A 19,457-nucleotide genomic window follows, 5' to 3' on the forward strand; every position below is an offset into this window, starting at 1 on the left:
CATTTTATGAAATTTCATAAGTTCAAATAACCAGAGGAGAGAACATTCTTGACTCAGTTAATTTACTAACTGAAACTCAGTAGTACCGAATGAGAAATAAACTAGATTGGTAGAATTTGTGAATGTGAAGAAAATGTGAACCATGGAATAAATTACACATTTGGTTTATAAGCAGTCTGTGAATAAGGTTCTTGTACTTGGTAAGCAGTAAGAAAGCAGTATATTGTTGAAAGGGAATGTATTCAGGGTAAAGTACAAGTTTGAAAATGAAATGAGAATAATTGAATGGCCCTTTTTGTAAGGAAATATTATGTATAACGCTATCAGTCAAGTGAAAGTAGAGGATTACACACATACGTGAATGCACACACACACACACACACACACATGCACTGTGAGTATTGGTAACAGAGCAGTCAGGAAAACCGCCTTTTCATCCTGCTCATGATTAGGTATTTTCCAATTCAGCACTTGTTTCTTCATTTTCTTTCTTATCTGTTCCCCTCCCACTGCTATCTCTCATATTGTTACTCTATTTAGTCTTTTCCGCCAAGTTTTCTTACCTTATTCCCCGCTTTTGAACAAAAACCCCTCATACTTTCTCACTCACGCTCACCCACACACCTCAATGGTTCCCTGCACTTTGTGTTCCAAGTGTGAAACCAACCATCTCAAGAAGGAAGCTCATTGTGGTGCCATTCACTCCTCCGGCGAATGGCTTTCAAACTTCTGTTCATAAAACCTACAAGAATTGGGGGGGGGGGAGAGTTGGGGGGGAAATATATATGTATATACACACATATACATACATATGCACACATACTCTGGGTTTTTTATCAATTTATTGTCTCTTTCTTCTCTAGCCTTGTCTACTGTTAAAACGGAGCTGGGACCTTTAAAAAAATTTTTTTTTTCTTTGTCAGTTAGCATGATATTAAACCTCATCAGCAGAGGGCACAGGAGGAAAACTGCCAGAGAGAACGGTGCTCCGCCCCCCTGTTTCAGTCTGCGGACTCAAGGGGCCCCCGCGGAGCGTGTAGCTTCTCCAGCCAAGGGCTCCCGCAGCGCCTGTACGTCTGTCCTTCCAAGCGCTCGCTCTGCGGGCAGCATCTCCCGCACCAGGCTGCGGCAGTATGAACGCATCGGCAGCCCCGGCCTCCGCAGCGCGCACCCCCCTCCCCCGTGACAGGCTCCGACAGCACAGCAGCCTCGCCCGGGCCAGGTGCTGCCTTCAGTGCCAGGAAGCAGCCAGCACCTGGCAGGAAGCAGCTCCACCGGCCACCCCAGGCCGCCACCCCCGCCACTCGCGTGCTGTCGTGGCGGAATGCCTGCAGTGAGACACCCCCCTCTAAACGGCTTTCCCCAGCACCGCAGAAGATAGATCTCCAGCAAATTTCAGAAGGTCGATTGCCAGGAATATGAACAGTCATGACACCGCAGTATAGCGGGGTACAGCCCCGCCCTCTCCAGTAAGACCCAGATTTCAGCCCCTGGGAGGGGAAGGTGGGGGGAGGGGCACTGGGGGTAGCTTTTCCCTGGACTCTACCGCAGCCCTAGGGGTCCTGATTGCTTCTCATATTTGCTTTTTCTGTATTCTTCAGAATTTCTATTTACTCCCTCCTAGCCAATCCCCTCATTACCACAATCGTCTGTTAAGGGTCGTAATTCTTTAAATTATACTTACTTTCCTGTTCAAATTACTGTGTGGTTTCTGTATCCAGATTGTGTGCTGACTGATACATACTCTCCTACATATTTTGAAGTAACGGCTAAAATTTCTTATCAAAATTAAAATAATTGAAAAAAAATGAATTTTCTAGTGTCCTGTAAATAGATTACAGGCTTAAGATTATATATATATATATTATATATATATATATATATAAAAAACCAAAAAAAACATATATATATATATTTTTTTTTTTTTTGGTTTTTTTTTTTTTTTTTTTTTTTTTGGTCAAAATCTTAGAGTTATCTATTTAGGTCATTTAATGAATGGAGAAGTCCACCATACAACCTCATTTGCAAAAGTAGTCCTCTCTGTCCTATCAACCAAGTGAAACCAAATCAAAAAGAAAAAGACTTTCATTTTTCAAATTTAAATAAATATGTGGATACATCTCCTCATGACAACAGTCTCACTTGAGGAGACCAGTAGAAAATGGATAGACAGACAACAGACAACAGATGGAAAGATGGATAAGCAGAAAGCAGGCAGGCAGACAGAGTCTTACCAGGATGAAATACTATTTCATATTTTTTTACCAGTTCAGTATTTTTCAAGATAGATATAGATATAGATCCTTGCTTTCCTGGGTTTCCCCTTCAGAAGTAATGCATTCTTGAACTGTCACTTTGCTTGAAGCCTTAGAGACTTTATCCCAGGACAATAAATCATAGTAAGATTTGGGATGAGTGAAAGGTATGACATCTGTAAAGTATGAGAGGGGATTATGACAGAAGATAGGAAGAAAGAAGTGGCTGACCACAGATTCTCTCAGATACATCAGTGTCAGAGAAGCATACACATAGAAGCTGAGGACTAGGAAATTGGTTCCCTCAAAACTGTCCATGCTCTGTTGCCCCTGGAAAGTCTTGGTGGACACCCAAGGTACAATTTCTCCAGTCTAAAGACAGCAGCCCTACACCAATGAACTTATGCAATCTACAGTAAAGGCTAAAACAATTCCCCCACTAAAACTGACAAGAAACCAAGGAAGGAGAAGCATACAATTTTAAAAAGAGTGGGGCTGGGGCGCCTGGGTGGCTCAGCTGGTCAAGCAACTGCCTTGGGATCAGGTCATGATCTGGAGTTCCAGGATCAAGTCCCACATCCGGTGCCCTGCTTGCCGGGGAGTCTGCTTCTGCTTCTGACCTCTCCCCTCTCATGCTGTCTTTCTCTCTCTCTCTCTCAAATAAATAAAATACAATAAATCTTTTTTTAAAATAAAAATAATAAAAAATAAAAAATATGGGGAAAAGAGAATAAAAAATTAAACCATATTCCTTAGAAACTTAGAAAATAAAAGCTTTCTGTATAAGAATGCTAAAGGAAGTTGACATAATATCACCTCAAATGTGAAACTCCCTGAATCTCACCAGTACCTGTGCTGAAACAAAGATCTTGCTTTTCAGTATCTGTGACTCAAGATCTCACATGGGTTCAATCCTTCATTTACAGTGGTTCTGTTTCTTATTTAAAACAATAAGTTTTCCTCAGATCCACTACTTTACTGAATCACATGATGGGGAAAGAGATGGAGATTCTTAAACAAAAGGCAAAGGGGATGTGGCCAATTTTTACCATTTGGGATATTAACAAGTTTAACATGGCTCAGCAACTATCTTAAGTGTTATATCAACTATTATGACACAAGCTAAAGGTGTTGAAATATAAGGATGTGTGTTTTCTGAGAAGAAATGGGTGACAATTTGAAGGGCTAGGTTTTTTTTTTTAACATGAAGAATAAATACATAAGAATTCAGAACAGATTCTCAACCAACACTAATGTGCAATAAGGTTTATGCAGGTTAAGAAAGGTTTTAAACTTCTAAAAAAATTTCAAGGAAACTACTGTTTCCTGTTATTTCTGGAAAAAATATGTAAATGCTAGTGTTTTAAAAGGGAAACATTTATGGAGAGATATTAAGTATGTTTTACATGCTACACATATAGGATTCTTGTTTGTTCATTTCCCCTTAGAAATTTGTAATTCTGCTTTAAATAAGTGACATTTACTCTCACTTAAGCTTTCTGTCTTTTCATTCCCCTAAATAAGCATCTCCATGGGAAGTACAGGGCATCTAGGATTTTTCTACACCTAGATAATTAAATTTTGGTAAAGATTTTCCTTTCTTGAATAAGATCCATAACCTACACTGTCTGAATTGACTGTTTTGGCAAAAAAATCTCTATACTGCTTGTTTTACAGTAAAGTATTGGCATCTTTAAAATAAAGATAATTTGCTTACATTTGTACACCTATCGGTTATAATACCCACATTACTTTCAGTACAGGTATTGCGCTTTGTTACAGAAATATGAATAATCAACCTGGTGGATATTATTCAATCGAAGGATGCATGAGAAGAACTTTTACTGTGGCCCAATAAATGAATTTAGGGCTATCACTTGGTAGAAGAAAAATCGATAAATATATAAACATTTCTATGCCCACCAAAATCTCTTTCATAGCTCTTCCAAGCACCATGGTTAATTGCTATGAGCAAGTTAACGTTGGAGATTTTAAAGATCCAAATAGTGCAAAGGCAGCCAGTCTACCAACTGGTAATTTATCATGAAAGTCAACAATTACTTCTGTTTTGTAGAGAGAAAATAGAAATAATAAAAATAAGAATATTTAGTAGCATAAAGATAATTTTTTTAGTAGCATAAAGATTCTGTGAATGAGCAATAACTAGTTTGTTGTCATCTATGATATTTCCCATATCCATAGGTTTTTCACACACTTACTTGAACAATGGAGTTCCACAAACAACACATTTATATATTCCAGGATCTTTGTGATGTGTATATTCTCCTTCAAAGGCACTGATAAACAATAAACAAAGCATTAAAAAATTTAAACAAAGTTAGTATTATTTCTTACAGAATGTATTTACTTAAAATATATTTCTCTAATAAATCTTTTTGTCTTAAAATGAGAACAGACCAAACATATGGAAATCTGAACATTACTAATATATTTCAAATCTATATAATAAAATGTGCATATAACTACCCTAAACTAGAGCAGGTTAAAAAAAAAAAAAAGATCAAGCCATCTAGTTCTGTAATGCTTAGAAAAAAATTTTTGTTATTAAAAAAAAAACCTTATAATTCAGAATCACAGGGAAAAAAAATTACTACATAAGATTTCTGCCTATTCTACAGTGTCCAAGAGTGTATATACCCAAAAGTGCAGAAGGGTCCAAGACTTCAAGTGGAAGGAGTCTTATTTTTTGGTTCGAAAAGGAATATTGCAGCTTTAAGGGAATATTTTTCTAAGTTAACAATCTTAAAGGCTAGGAGGTCATTCAGCTAATACAAATCAGCTGTGCTAGCCCAACAAAAAGTCTATGTGCTCTGCAGCTTGTTTTTATTATCCTTTCACCCTCTTTATGAGGTCCAATTTTTTTATAAACAGAATTTTTAAGAATGACCTAATCTCTAGTTGTTTGTGTGCATTAAATCATTTGGCTAGTCATGTACACAGCGGGACAGGCAGAGGTCCTCCTGGGCTGAGGCTGAAGCCCACCACTGGCTCACTATGTGGTGAGAGTAGACTCTGTCAGAGCTTCGACATTGGGTAAATTCCGTAAACAGTATATACTATGACAGGAAGAGAATGTTGCCTATAACAAGGCCCCCGTGTGTGGCAGAGGGCTCTTTCAGTTCATGAATGAAAACAAGAAGTTACATCATTAATAAATTTGGATCAGAGGTAAGTCACAGCCCTATGCCAGCCTCCATGGTATAAATTAAACAACAAAATGGTTGGACCCTGGCAGGTTACCTTTGAGCTGGAATCAGCTGAGAGAGACTTTATTCACTAAAAACGTCTTGGAAGTGAACAAACTCTTTTTTCAGGACTCAGGGCGAACTTCCAAGGACCAAAGCCATGTGAGGGCAGTTATTGAAAATTTTTGACATTCCAACCACAAATGAGCCAATAAATACTTTCTCCACATGTGCTTCAAAAAGAAATTGGAGTGGGGTAGAAAGGAACTAAATTATGCTACCTTCTTTTTGCAGCCAAAACGTCTATACTTACAATGGCCACCTTCAAAATTTCAGCATCCTGGCACAATGCCATGTCCCTCATGGTTTTGCTTACTGTGATGTCTTCCCAAAAAATGTACCTAAATCGCTATTACTTCCACACATTTTGTAGTAAACTAAAAACAGGCCCTTAATAAAAGCCTTGTGACTTTACATAAGATAGAGTGTTCATTAAATGGGGGAAAGAATAAATAAAACTTAGTCTTAACCTAAACAATACCATTTTCAACCTTTTCAAGGATACTAATTTGTAGATTTTTAGCAAATAAGAGTAGAATTCTCTAAATTAAATGGCAAGGAAAAGGATTCAGAGCTGTGGAGGTAGGGTGGGGGCGGGGGGTGGTGAAGAAAACTAGTTCTTAATGACTTTTTCTTACAGCTCATCTTACCTTTCGGTCCCTTTCTCCTGAGTGACATGGTACTGCAGGGGTGTTAGCCGCTTCCTCAGTTCCTGCTGGGAAAAGACCACCTTACAGTTCTTTTTATCCCTACATGACCCTGGAAAGAGAGAGGATATGGGAGAAGGAGTCTTTTTAGTTCGAATCCTAAATACTTGCTTTGGCTGGGCGCCACCGCCCAGCTTCTGCAGTCACTTGTCAACCACTAGACTGGTCCCTAACGCACCAGACAAAATTATCTGAACTGCAGTTGACTATTTCTCTCTGGTGGAAGAGAATCTTTCTCAAGATTCAAGGGATCCCACTGGAGCATTGACAAGGTGCCCTAACCAAAGATGCCAACATGGGATGGTAACAACTCACTGAATGTTCCCAAAGGCGGTAGCATACATATCCTTTGTCTCCTAATACCAGGAAATCCTTTTTTTTTTTTTTTCAAAGAAATTCAAAAAGCATCACCCTGCTTATGAGCATTTACACTGTATATATATATATATATATATAAGATGATGGGCATATGATACTGAAGAGTAACTCCCCACTCAACAATTCTGCAACTTAGTGGGATAGCTTGAAACCATCATTCAATTTCCATTCTAGGCCATTTAAATGGCATCCTATTTTTTTTTTAAACCCTAAAGATGCATTTTTCCATAACGTAGGAATTTATTGTTCTCTGTCATTCTGTCAGACATTTCACTAGGTTTTGTAGAGTTCTTAAAAACAAGTGTCTTTAGAGACCGTATCTTCCAATGTTAGAGAGGCAGCAAGAAAGCTTTAATAGACTCCAGAAGAAGGCTTTAACACTAATGTAGATTCAATAAGTTCCGAAGAAAAGGTGAGAAAAATAGGGAGGGGGAAGACAAAGAGAAGAAGTAAAGTGAATGTGATTTTACTTAGAGACCTACAGTCTTCTTTTTGCAAAGTACATCTAGGAAGACTTCACTGATTAAGTGTATTTGAATGGGGAAATAATTGTAATGTGACTGTAATAACAATGGCAGCTTTTATTTCAGCCTACACAGACTGCAGTAAAATGTTCAGACAACACCTGTTTATATGTAGTATTTTATTTTACCTACACAAATGATTGAAAAGAAATATAACTCCGCGACAGGGCAACCCTTACTCAATGCAATAAAATTGCCCCTTTTTTTTAAAGGCCATCCATCATAGTGGGAAAGAGGCTTGCAGTGGGCCCTATGTGCAAAATCTCTTACCATGTTTTGAACTTTCTAAAAGAAAGCTTGCTTCATTACCTGAATACCGAACTTCCTCCGAAATGAAAAGAACTCTGATTAAAATAGAAAAGCTCCCCACATCTTTTACTGGTAAGTCACCTGATGTCATAGTATGTGAGGTCACTGAAATGAAACCAGGAAAAATTGACTAACCGGTTCCCCTGATTGTGGGATTGAAGAAACATATCAGCTTCCAGAATCAGGGCCACCAAGACAGAGCGGCTGATCCTCGATGAGAAAATACAGAGGCGGGAAGATAGCTAACCAGAGCCAAACAAAGTCGCACCTTGACCTAGGCCTGTGGGTCGTCAAACAGCGCCTCTCCTGACCTTCCACGGAGCAGGCTGGCCTTGCTCTGGCCTGGGAAGATCAACAGGGACAGCTGGCATATGGCTGATGGCGTGCCGGTCTCTCATCTCGGTGGAACCCATATTACACTAGGCTTTACCCAAACACCTACTACTTACACTTTCAATCTTTTCTGAGGGGCAGATGAGAAATGTTTGTCCTGTCCGAGCCCACCTTTCCAGAGCCTGAACACGGAACTGCTTTGTTACCTTTCAGTTGACTGTTATAACCGAGTTTCTGTTCCGTTCACTCTAGACTCTCAGAAGTGATCTTTTTGTTTTTATTTCTCTATTAGTTGGAAGGGTTGTATCTCTGTTGATTTTGTCCAAAAAGATTCATTAATTGCAAATTTAATGTGACAAAATCTCTGGGTTAAAAGTATTCTTTCCCGGCACAGAATTAAAATCTGTACAATTAGAATTAAACGATTCTGCCCAAAATATTTTTGTTAATATATGTTCATTCATACAAAAAGACCAATTGTGTTCCCAAAATTGAGAGAACTAAGCTACCCATCTGTATGTCATTTAGCACAAGAGAAGCAACTGCAGGTTTAAATTACACGGTATTGGGTTGCAATTTCCTAACATTGGATGCTTTTCTGCTTTTTTACCTTGAGTCATTTACTAAGGAGTGTTCATAAAAAGTAGCTTAAAGCACAGATGCTTGCAAATCGTTTAGGCAAAGATGTTTCTCTCTTTTTCATTCTTCCTCTCTCAAAAATCTCTTCTGAAGAACGAGAATAAAATTGCTGGTCAGTTTTGACGAACCACGTAAAGTATTTGTACAGAGAGAAAAGGTAAAATTGAAAACATCTGATTGAAGTAAATACGACAAACATAAAAGCTTTCCTAGTGAATGAAGGGTATTGAGGACACTTTATTTCATAGATTAGAAATTACTTTTGATCTAAACATTCTTAAAAACAGACTGTTTTTCCACCATGAACCATCTCATTAACTATGCCACAGAGACCTCGTTTTCAGGGCAAGCTTTGAAAGAGGGCTGTGCTCTTTTGTCAGACTCCGTCTTATCTGGGAGGGGGATAAAGATTTCAGTCCAGCTTTCTTTGTTTGTCTTTCAAGAACCACTAAAGCAGTATTCACACAAATTTTGTAGGAATGTGCCCTATGTCACAGCCTACAAATTATTTGGTTTTGGTGCACTTAAAGGTCATCTTCCAAATTAGCAAAATTTTCCTATATCCTGGCTTTTCAACCTTAAATATAAATATTGTTTCCTAACTGTAAGTGAGGTTTTTTTTTTTTTTTTTTTTCCCTTTAAGAAACACTAGTGCTTATTTGAAGTTGTCGAACTTTGTACGTTTTTATTCTTTGGTCATACCATGTTCTCAAAATAATTAGGCTTTCAAAGTGTATCTAATAGCAAAAGGAAGTATATGCAGACTAGAAACAGTTATTGTGATTTTATATCAAACAACCCAATGAGCAGTTAGGCAGATTTTAATAAATTTCTTGCCACATAGTTTAATAATATACTTCCTGGACAATTGAAAGCTATACTATTACATTAGTTCTTCCAGCGTCATAACCCAAAACTGACATATATAAACACAGAAAGGCTTCCCTTTTGTCTCTGATTTCCTTTCTCCCTCTCAGACTCACTTTTCTAAAGTTATATGGTGCCACTGTTAATTTCGAAGAAATCATTTCATTTTGAAATCCTAGAATAATTCATTGGATGATTTCCCTTCACTATCTTCACTTAGGAACTGTAATTTTCTTATTACACAGGGTAATTTAACATTAGTATTATATGACATTGGCTCAATGACCTCTAAATTGGCTTAGAAGTATGTTAGGGAAAGACTTCTCCCTGTATTTAAATGTTTACTAGAATGCTTCGAAGGCACAAGTGAGTGTGTGTGTGCATACATGCAACACATGCAACACAAAATATGTTTGGGGGAGTGATACTGCCACCTCGGTATCTCACCATAACACCAGTCCCTATAGAGTAACTTTGGTATAGATAAGCTCCATCTTGAACCCCATCCAAGAGTATTTATTGACTGAAATATGCCTGAAGTCTCTTTTTATATTGGTGCTTGTTCCATTGAGGCTTGCTGCCTCAAAGCCAGTATTATCTTGAAGCTCCAATGGCAAGCTCTTGCTCTAAGTAGAAACAGACTTACAGCAAAAGTTCATGTTCTGGTTCTGCCTGCTTCCCAGTCATGTGACCTCAGGCAAGTCAGTCTCTCTGACCATGTGCTGATACCTTCACAGGTCTGCTCTAAGGACCACAGCAATGATCTAAGTGATCTCGGCAAACACTGTCTGAATAAATGCAGTACCACATTATCATGCTGAAGCCACTAAATTCTGAAGTTAAAAATGTATTTTCAGGGGCGCCTGGGTGGCTCAGTGGGTTGAGCCGCTGCCTTCGGCTCAGGTCATGATCTCAGGGTCCTGGGATCGAGTCCCACATCGGGCTCTCTGCTCAGCGGGGAGCCTGCTTCCTCCTCTCTCTCTGCCTGCCTCTCTGCCTACTTGTGATCTCTCTGTCAAATAAATAAATAAAATCTTTTAAAAAAAATGTATTTTCAAAGGTAGCCAGGTTAACTATTTCAGTGTGCTGCAGTATTTTATTGGTAACCATTTTTCTATAATAATTCCCTTAGGACAGTATTTTTCTCACAAATTATCTTTTTAAATGATTAAAATAAGAGTTTAAAAAAACCTAAAATTTGAGTATTTACTATGTGCCAGGCACATTTCTAGGCATTTTTACATAACCATGTTTAATCCTCTCAATAATTCTAGGAGTTTGACATCATGCCCATTCTACAGATTCAGAAACTGAGGCTCAGAGAGGTTGTAAAATAACTAAGGACAAACAGTAAATAGATATATCAACCCAAACCCAGGGCTATCTGACCCTAAAGCCCATAGTCATTATATAGTCTGTGAGGACAAATTATGCTACTGTTTTCTTCTTTCTTCTTAAATTATGCAATAACTTTTAGCTCAAGAACTATTGCTAACAACTTAAGATAATAAAGGAGAAGAGTAATAATCACCATAGTACATTCAGAAAAATAAATACATTTGTCTGTTGGCCAATGTCTGTTTTCCTGTGTTCATTCCCTCAGCAGAAGGTCAATGACAAGGTTCAAATGGGATTCTCACAAAGTCTATAAAACGTTGAAAGGCTTTTTAACTTCCTGTTAAGAAGTAAATCAGATCTGTTACCTAAGTCTTAGAACACTTTTAAGTCATAAATCTTACATTTCATTATGAAAAATCAAAACAAAACAAGACCTAAAGACCCCATAACTTTAGTTTGGGTTCTAGGATCAGAAAAAAATGAACTATTAAATATTTTCCCAAGATAATAAATAAATAAAAGATGACAAGACCATCTTGTTTTGCTTTGAGTTTAGTGGGTTTAAACAGTAAAATTCATGTTGAAATAGCTTGCTACTATATTTCAAAGTGGTATGCTTCAATTTTCATTACCACTTTGAATTTTCAGTTGGTTATTAGTCCATCACAGTGGAAAGCTGAACACTATCCAGATATGACAATGTTAGAAATTTCTAAATAAGCGGGCATTTATAAAAGCCAAATCTAGTCCATTTTTAGAATAGCATGTGAAATGTATTCCATGAACTATTTTTTTCATATATGTTTGTTTGTTTTGTGTTCCAGTAATTTAATAAAGACTTGGGGAAAAAAAATGCCAAGCATGAGAAAGAAAAGCTTTCATGCCTATAGAAGCATACCCAATTCTGATTTTTCTCTCAAATAGATCTACATAGGAAAAACATTCCCGAGGTTAACATGCAATCTAAGATGTCATGACACTTTTGCCTCAATACTGTGGCTTCCATGAAATTAGAGTTGCGGGGCTTACTTATAGGACCATTGATCCAACACTTTTTTCTTACTTTTTCTAAAGGCAACAAAAGTGTTGAATGCTTACAGAGTGCCAGGTACTGTGCTAAATAAAATATATTCATTCATTCCTCCAGTAATCATTGAGCACCTATTACATGTTGGCATTATTCTATGTACTTAGGCTATACCAGTGAACAAAATAAAGATTCTGTTTTCATGGAGCTCCTGCAAAAGCAGCAGGGGTGGGGGAAGACAGAAAAAACACAATGAAAATAAGTAAGCAAATTAGATAGCCTCTTTGTAGGTGACAAGTACACAGGAAGGAAAGGGCAAAACTGAGCAGAGCAAAGAAGATTAGAAATGGAAGAAGTTACAGGCTGTAGCCTTAAATATGGTCAAGGTAGGGCTCACTGAGAAGGTGACATTGGACAAAGCCCTGAAGGAAGAAAGTTGGCTGTACGAATATCCAAGAGTTGCTTTCTAAACAGAGGACATGGCCAATACAAGAGATGATTACGCTAATTCATGCTCCAGTGGTAGAGACAGAGACAGGGAACTGCAAGACATGTGCCAAAACCTGAATGTGAATTAGGCAGAAAGCAACAATTTAAACATGCTAAGAGTAAGTTTTTAAACCAGGAAATTTACAATTACATATCTTCATACAGACATTGTCTGGCATTACTTTTTAATCCCAAGAGAAATGTTAGCGAATATCCTTTTAGCAAAGAGTTATCCTTGAAATATTTCTCCGAGAGCATCTGACTGGCTGAACTTTGAACCCAGAACTAGAGTGCAGTCTCTGCTAACTTGCTCTGTGTAATTAATGTCATCCCTTTCAGACTACAGATTATCATTCCCAACCTGGAGTCATGTGTGAGAGGACACTCAATAGATGTTTTTCAGTGATAAAATTTTGATACACCCAGAAAGCAAAATCCTTTAGCCAAAGGATGCTTTTACCCTTCTGGAACAATCCAGTCCCTCCTCCCTGCCGAATGCTTGCGCAGGTGATGTCAGGGAATATTCATAATTAAAGAAAGTTTAAAATTTGTACCTAACCTGGTTTCCATATTTAAAAACATTCCTAATTTAGGTTCAGTTTCATTTCATTCATCCTCCAAGTCTTAAATATAACACAAAGAAAATAAAACTTGAGGTCTTAAGAGTCAGAAAGCAAGACCACTGTTTCTTCCAAAAGATTTTTTTTTCTATATGTGAGAAAAATCATATGCTTGTCATAGTAATTATCACATTTAATGCCTTCTCATTGTTTTTCTATTCACATTAGACAGTTCTACAGATCGGTTTCAGTTATATTCTGTTGATGCATGCACAGAGTTCTAATTAACATCAATGGACATTAGAAGCATGCCAAAGCAACATACCATTTTAAATGCTTTGAATTAAACAAGACCATATGTTTTAGTGGAGCCTAGTTGAATGATAAAATTGGCCTCTGGTTTCCATACTGAAGGTCTGAATAGATAAATGAGAGAATACTTTAAGGAAATTTTCCTTCCAGGTCTACATATTTATTCAGATAAATTCCAAATAAATTCATATTTATTCGGATAAATTCATCCCTACTCTGATAACTCCTTTCTTCTGTATACCTTTAGTACTAGTGCATTTACTCTACAAGGTACTAGTTAATGGGCTAAAATAGCATTTTTCAACTACTCTCAAATGTCTTCAGTTGTTTCCACTTTATTTTCCCAGATTATAAATTCTTTGACAATACAAACTGTTGAGCCTCATATTAATTCATACATTCTACAACTATTTATTAAACATCTACAGTGAATCAAGAACTATGATTAGCTCTGGAAAGTTAAAAACAAATAAGTCAAGGTTCTGATCTTAGGAGAGCACACATTCTAGCAGGAAAGATATAAGAAAAGCCATCAATATAATGTGCAGTCACATGGTAAAAGTATACACAAAATTTTGTGTATAGAACGTTAACAAAGAAGACATTAATATTCTCAAACTTTGCCCATCTAGATTGACAAGATCCAATTGTAACTGAGATATGGAAAACTCATATATTGTAGAAACAGCATCTATAGGCTCAGAGGGCTAGAGAAGATTCAAATAGGGCAGAGAACTCCATCTAGACAAGCTGAGATGTAGTGTGATCAAATGTATTCAATGTCAAGATGTTAAGTATCCAGGTCTGATGAATGGAATCCAAAGCATCTTTCACATAAGAGGTATCAGCTAACTTACCAAAGTAAAAACAGACAGGATAAAGTGTGGATTTAGATTTGGAAGAGGAGAAATTGTGTAGCTGAGAAATAAGGCAGTTTTGGGGTGCCTGGGTGGCTCAGTGGATTGAGCCTCTGCCTTCCGCTTAGGACCTCTCCCAGGGTCCTGGGATCTAGCCCCACATCAGGTTCTCTGCTCAGCAGGGAGCCTGCTTCCCCCCCCACCCCGCCCAGCCTGCTTCCCCCACACCACCCCCACCTGCCTCTCTGCCTACTTGTGATCTCTCTCTCTGTCAAATAAATAAAAAATATATTTTTTAAAGAAATAAGGCAGTTTTAATATTAAGGGGAATGTGTGCAAGCTTTTTCTCACTGGAAGTCAATGGGAGTACATTTATTTCCCACAACATCCAAAGCCTATTAATATGGTTTAAAATTCTAGCTTTTAATAGTAAGTTCCCATAATTAGAGAGGCATGTGTTTCTTGATAGGAGACATGGAGATGCTTGCCACTATGTGTATCCTGGTGAAACAGTCACCCTAATGACTCTGTAAGACAGAAACCATTTTATATTTCTATCTATTACTTGTGTGTCACAAGTAAATTTTTAATTGTTGAAGTCATATGTAGCAATAATTTTATCAACATTCTTTAAGTATCTAAAAGAACTAGAGTACTTTATCAACTCTTCAGAATGTAATGCAAATACCAAGAGCAATGATTTTTACATTAATGTGGACCATAAAGCCTAAGTTTTGGGAAATATTTAAAACATCTCTTGATGCAAAAAGCATTTTCTTGCTTGCAAAGCATATGAGTAAAAAGAGAATTTTTAAAGGCACCGCCATCATCAAGTGACAATGGTGGAAGAGAAAGTCACTTAACTTCAAGTCTATATGATTGCATGTGAAATGTCTGACAAAGTGGAGTTCCCTGTTTTTAATTTTTTTTTTCTAGTATGGGTCTTCACTATACCATCATGGCCCATACAGGGAAAGAAAAAAAAAATTAAAAACAGACAGGCTCATTTCCATTCTACATTTCACATGCAATCAAAAAGACTTGCAAAAAAATAGCTTGCTCTCCCATCCTGCCTTGCCCCTTTGAGAGCAGACTGAAGGGAAGATGAGGGGTAACTATCCACAAAAAGGAAGGACAGGATCCACCACTTAGGGATGCAGAATTCTATTTAAATGTACCATTAAGAATACTTCAATAGAAAGAAAATAAAATTTATATTGTCTGAGAGCTTAGCTTTGTAAATTTCCAAAATTACATTATCTCCCAAATCAAATGTAAAATTTAACTTAATTCTAAATTAATGAGCAGAAAACAAGTCTGCAATTGTCACTCAATGAATAGCTAAATTTGAGTCTGTATGTTCCAGAAAAATCTGAACGATTCTAGAGTGAAAAAAAGTAAAAATTTTTATATTTTTCTTTATCACCGAGACAACTAAAGAAAAGGCATAAGATTTCTCCTGAATTATTCAGTACCTCCTTGAAAGACAGAGTGCATACATATCTTGGTTACCTTTGCACTCCCAGCACCTAGCAATGTGCCTGGGCAAGAGTAAGTACTAAGTAAGTATATGCTGCATTTAAATATTTATTCAACCCCCCATTTTAATTATTTGTATTTAAATTTTCTTCCAAAAGATGTTTTCTAGATGACGATTTTGGCTATGTTTCTTGGAATTTAATTTAAAAATTGCAACAACAGGGGTGCCTGGCAAGCTCAGTCAGTGGAGCATGTGTCTCTTGATCTTGGAGTTGTAGGTTCAAGCCCCACATTGGGTGTAGAGATTACTTAAAAAATAAAATCTTGGGGCGCCTGGATGGCTCAGTGGGTTAAAGCCTCTGCCTTCGGCTCGGGTCATGGCTCGGGTCATGGTCCCAGGGTCCTGGGATCGAGCACTGCATCAGGCTTTCTGCTTAGCAGGGAGCCTGCTTCCTCCTCTCTTTCTGCCTGCTTCTCTGCCTGCTTGTGATCTCTGTCTGTCAAATAAATAAATAAAATCTTTTAAAAAACAAATAAAATAAAATAAAATAAAATAAAATCTTAAAAAAATTGCAACATTAATATTTTAAATCAGTGCAATTAAGAAAAGAATAATTGATGATAGATTAATTTTTTTCTTTTATTACTATTTTGAATCCTCTCTTGAGTTCCACATTCAAATCTTCTGTTACATGCTAATAATCCATTAAATCTTTGGATTTAAGACCAAGAGATTACCTAATCCAGCACTTCCCAAAATGTAATCTGTAACACACTGGCTCCAAAAAAAAAAAAAAAAATGTTAATAGGTTGTTCTTACAAGGAGGTTGGGGTGGGTGGGTGGGTAGAGGGTTGGTGAGAATAAATTTCCATAGTCAAACTATATTGGAAAAATCAAGGTTACATGGGCTTTTTAATGAAGATCTTCTCAGAGATTTTTCTTAATACTGATGTGCATTATTAAATATGTGGTATTTCAGCACACCATTACTTTACGCTCTACTACAAGAGTAAACAAGAGTTGTAATGACATAATATTTTCTCACATGGTTGGTTAAACTGCATCCTCATTATCAAGATGATAAACTGTAAAAACAGAAGTTATAAAATATGATAGCATGCAGTTTCCCAATCTGACAATAGGATCACTTTTACAGGGTATTCATTAGTGTACCTCAAGTTATAATTTGGGAAGTGAGGACCTTCTAGTCCAAACCTCTCGTGAGGAAACCAGGTCCTAACAAAGTTACTTGACGTGGTCACACACCTGGTTAATGAGAGCCAGGCTCTCTTGTCTGCAGTGTTCCTACTTTAATTTATTCATTCATTACATTTCTTTCTTGAACTCCTGCTTTGTTGTGCTTTAACATGCCCATCTTTTACTAACCCATGTGTTCACAGTCCATTCCCACCCCCATGTCGCCATCCCCACCCCTACGACTTCCTGCTAATTACATCTACACATTCCTTCAATATCTGTCATTGCTTCAGATCCTATTCCAAGAAGCCAGTCAGCCATTCTGTTCAGAAAGAAGCAGAGTGCTTCTCACTTCTCTTACTCCCTCCATAGGAGGGAAAGCAAAGGAGGAAGTGTTTATGTAGAATCATAAAACCATTAAGTATATAACTTCCTTCACCCTATAGATAACAAAACCTGGACCCAAAGTGGCCATCTTTCTCACCAGGATATACATTTCTCAAAAACAGAGGTCAGATTATTTACAATGTGACATTGTTTTGATACATAAGCGAATGCTACTTCATTCATTCCACAAATATTTATCAAACACCTATTAAATGACAAGATACAATTCTAGTTGCAGAGTTATAGTAGTGAACTAAAGAGGCAAAAAAATTTCTGCCTTTCCGGAGCTTCCTCTGAAGGAACCAAGGATTTTCCTACATTAGAAATAGATTTTGGCCAATCAAACCCATCACCTTTCCTGGACATATTTAATGTCCCACCCCTCCTTTTTTAATTTTTCCAGCTTATTTTCCTGTAGAGCCAGAGATTAAAGTGGCACATAATACATGGGAAATGTAAGATAATGTTAATACCTGAAGGTCATATCTAATCGTGAAAGATTTGAAAAGATTGTTAAGTCATTCCCAGCTTACAGATGAAAGCAGGAATAAAAGGCATAAAGCAGATTAATGGGGCCAGAAAGCAAGTTGGTAGTAGAAACAAGCTAGTAAATACAGACTAAGCTTCCAATCTGTTTCTTCATCAATACTAGTAATAGGACAGCAAGATCTGAAACTTACAATGTTATCTAAAATTTGAACAAGAACTATTAAAATATTAATCAAAATGGAATATAGTATGAACAGCTGTCTCATTCCGTGAGCCAAAATGCACTTCTACAACAAAACAAAATCTTAAAAACTATAGCTATAGAATTTTGGATTTTCTTTGCTTACTTAAAATTAAAATAATCTAATGATTTAAATTAGCCCTCCATTCTTTGCTTGCAATTATATGGCTGGATATAATAAATATATCTAGTGTTGAAGGAAATGGTTATCATAGTAGTTGGATAAATTTAAATTCTCTAAATGTATAGCTCTTACAAATCACCTAAATAACATCTTTGTCCTTCCTTGGTATATTTTTTATAACATACATTTTTAAGTGGCTAATACAAATACAAGTATACTAAATGTAAAAAAAGAAAAAAAATAGGGAATTGAAATAAATGAATGGAAATTTTAAATTTTTAAATAAATGGTTGATTTTAAATGCAAATGCACAGAAATTAGAAATAATTTGCCACTGCATCTCAATAAATACTTTTTTAAAGTATTTTAAATTAAAATGTATCTAGCAAAAGCAGTGATGAGAAATTTAACCTCTAAACAAAATATTCGGATGAATCTACAAATTGGAAAAGACTGACAATGACAGTTCATCGAGTATCTAGCCTCAATATTAGTGAGTCTTTGTGAACTGCCAAAAAGGCCTCATTTCTTCACTAAACATGTTTGTTGTTGAGAGCGAAACATGGTTCCGGCTTGTTTGCATAAACCCTTCTATACAATCTGACAGGTAACATTCTTGTGAGCATGTTTAGTTAGATAAACATCTAATAAGATCTTATCTAATAAGATCATTATCTAATCTAATATCATTAGATCATTATCTAATCTTATCTAATAAGATCATTATATATAAGATATATATAATCTTATATATAAGATTCCCAAGAGTCCATATTGTCTAGATAATCTAACCCTGCAGAATTATCATTTGTTTTCAGAACTCATCAACACGTTTTATATTCTTTACAGTCACTGTTAATTAGTCAACCAGTGAGTTTCTCAACCTAAAATTTTTTTTTTTTTTTTTTTTTTATTAAAGATTTATTTATTTGACAGAGAGAAATCACAAGTAGACAGAGAGGCAGCCAGAGAGAGAGAGAGAGGGAAGCAAGCTCCCTGCTGAGCAGAGAGCTCGATGCGGGACCCGATCCCAGGACCCTGAGATCATGACCTGAGCCGAAGGCAGCGGCTTAATCCACTGAGCCACCCAGGCGCCCCTAAAATTTTTTTTATCTTTTGTTCATGCCCATTTTTATCTCCCTTGCTATTAGATATTGCTACATATTTTATAACCATTAATGTATATATGAAGAATTTATTCCATATTTAATAAAAAATTAACAAAATCCACATTTAACAAACCATATGCCCAACATCTTATCCATACATATTGTGCTACAGTAATTTAGCTTTGTGCACAAATAGTTTTTAAAATTCATATTGTAATTAGATGTCATACAGCAAATTTTCAACATTAACATTAAAACTTTATTATATCATAGAGCTACTAAAACAATTTGTTTTAGAAAAAATATAGCTGCATCAGAGTACTCATTAATCAACATTTTAAATATAATTTTTCTTAGTTTCCAAAAATATTTTAATTCATGCTTAACAATCAACATGTTAAACCAATAACATTTTCAAGATTCTATAAAAAGTCAAAACATAGCAAAACAAAATGTGAAATTTTCTTTCTTTCTTGGGTGGTCTGCTGAAGAAAATTTAGTTGCATATAATGCTATAAATTACTGTTAAATCAGCTATTTGGATTTAAGATAAGCTAATTTATGAAAAC

General features: G+C 36.4%; 1 protein-coding gene across 1 annotated transcript in view; it reads right to left on the reverse strand.

Annotated features, from left to right (window-relative positions):
• Nucleotides 1–19,457, reverse strand: part of MSRB3 (methionine sulfoxide reductase B3) — a gene marked incomplete at its 5' end in the record, with an annotated part of 164,809 nt that overhangs the window by 107,781 nt on the left and 37,571 nt on the right. Inside the window, 2 exon segments of the mRNA XM_082738269.1 lie at nucleotides 4,475–4,552; nucleotides 6,172–6,280. Coding sequence (XP_082594395.1) covers nucleotides 4,475–4,552; nucleotides 6,172–6,280 — 187 coding nt within the window.

This window comes from Mustela nivalis, assembly GCF_964662115.1.
Source record: "Mustela nivalis genome assembly, chromosome: 7".
Taxonomy (NCBI): Eukaryota; Metazoa; Chordata; class Mammalia; order Carnivora; family Mustelidae; genus Mustela; species Mustela nivalis.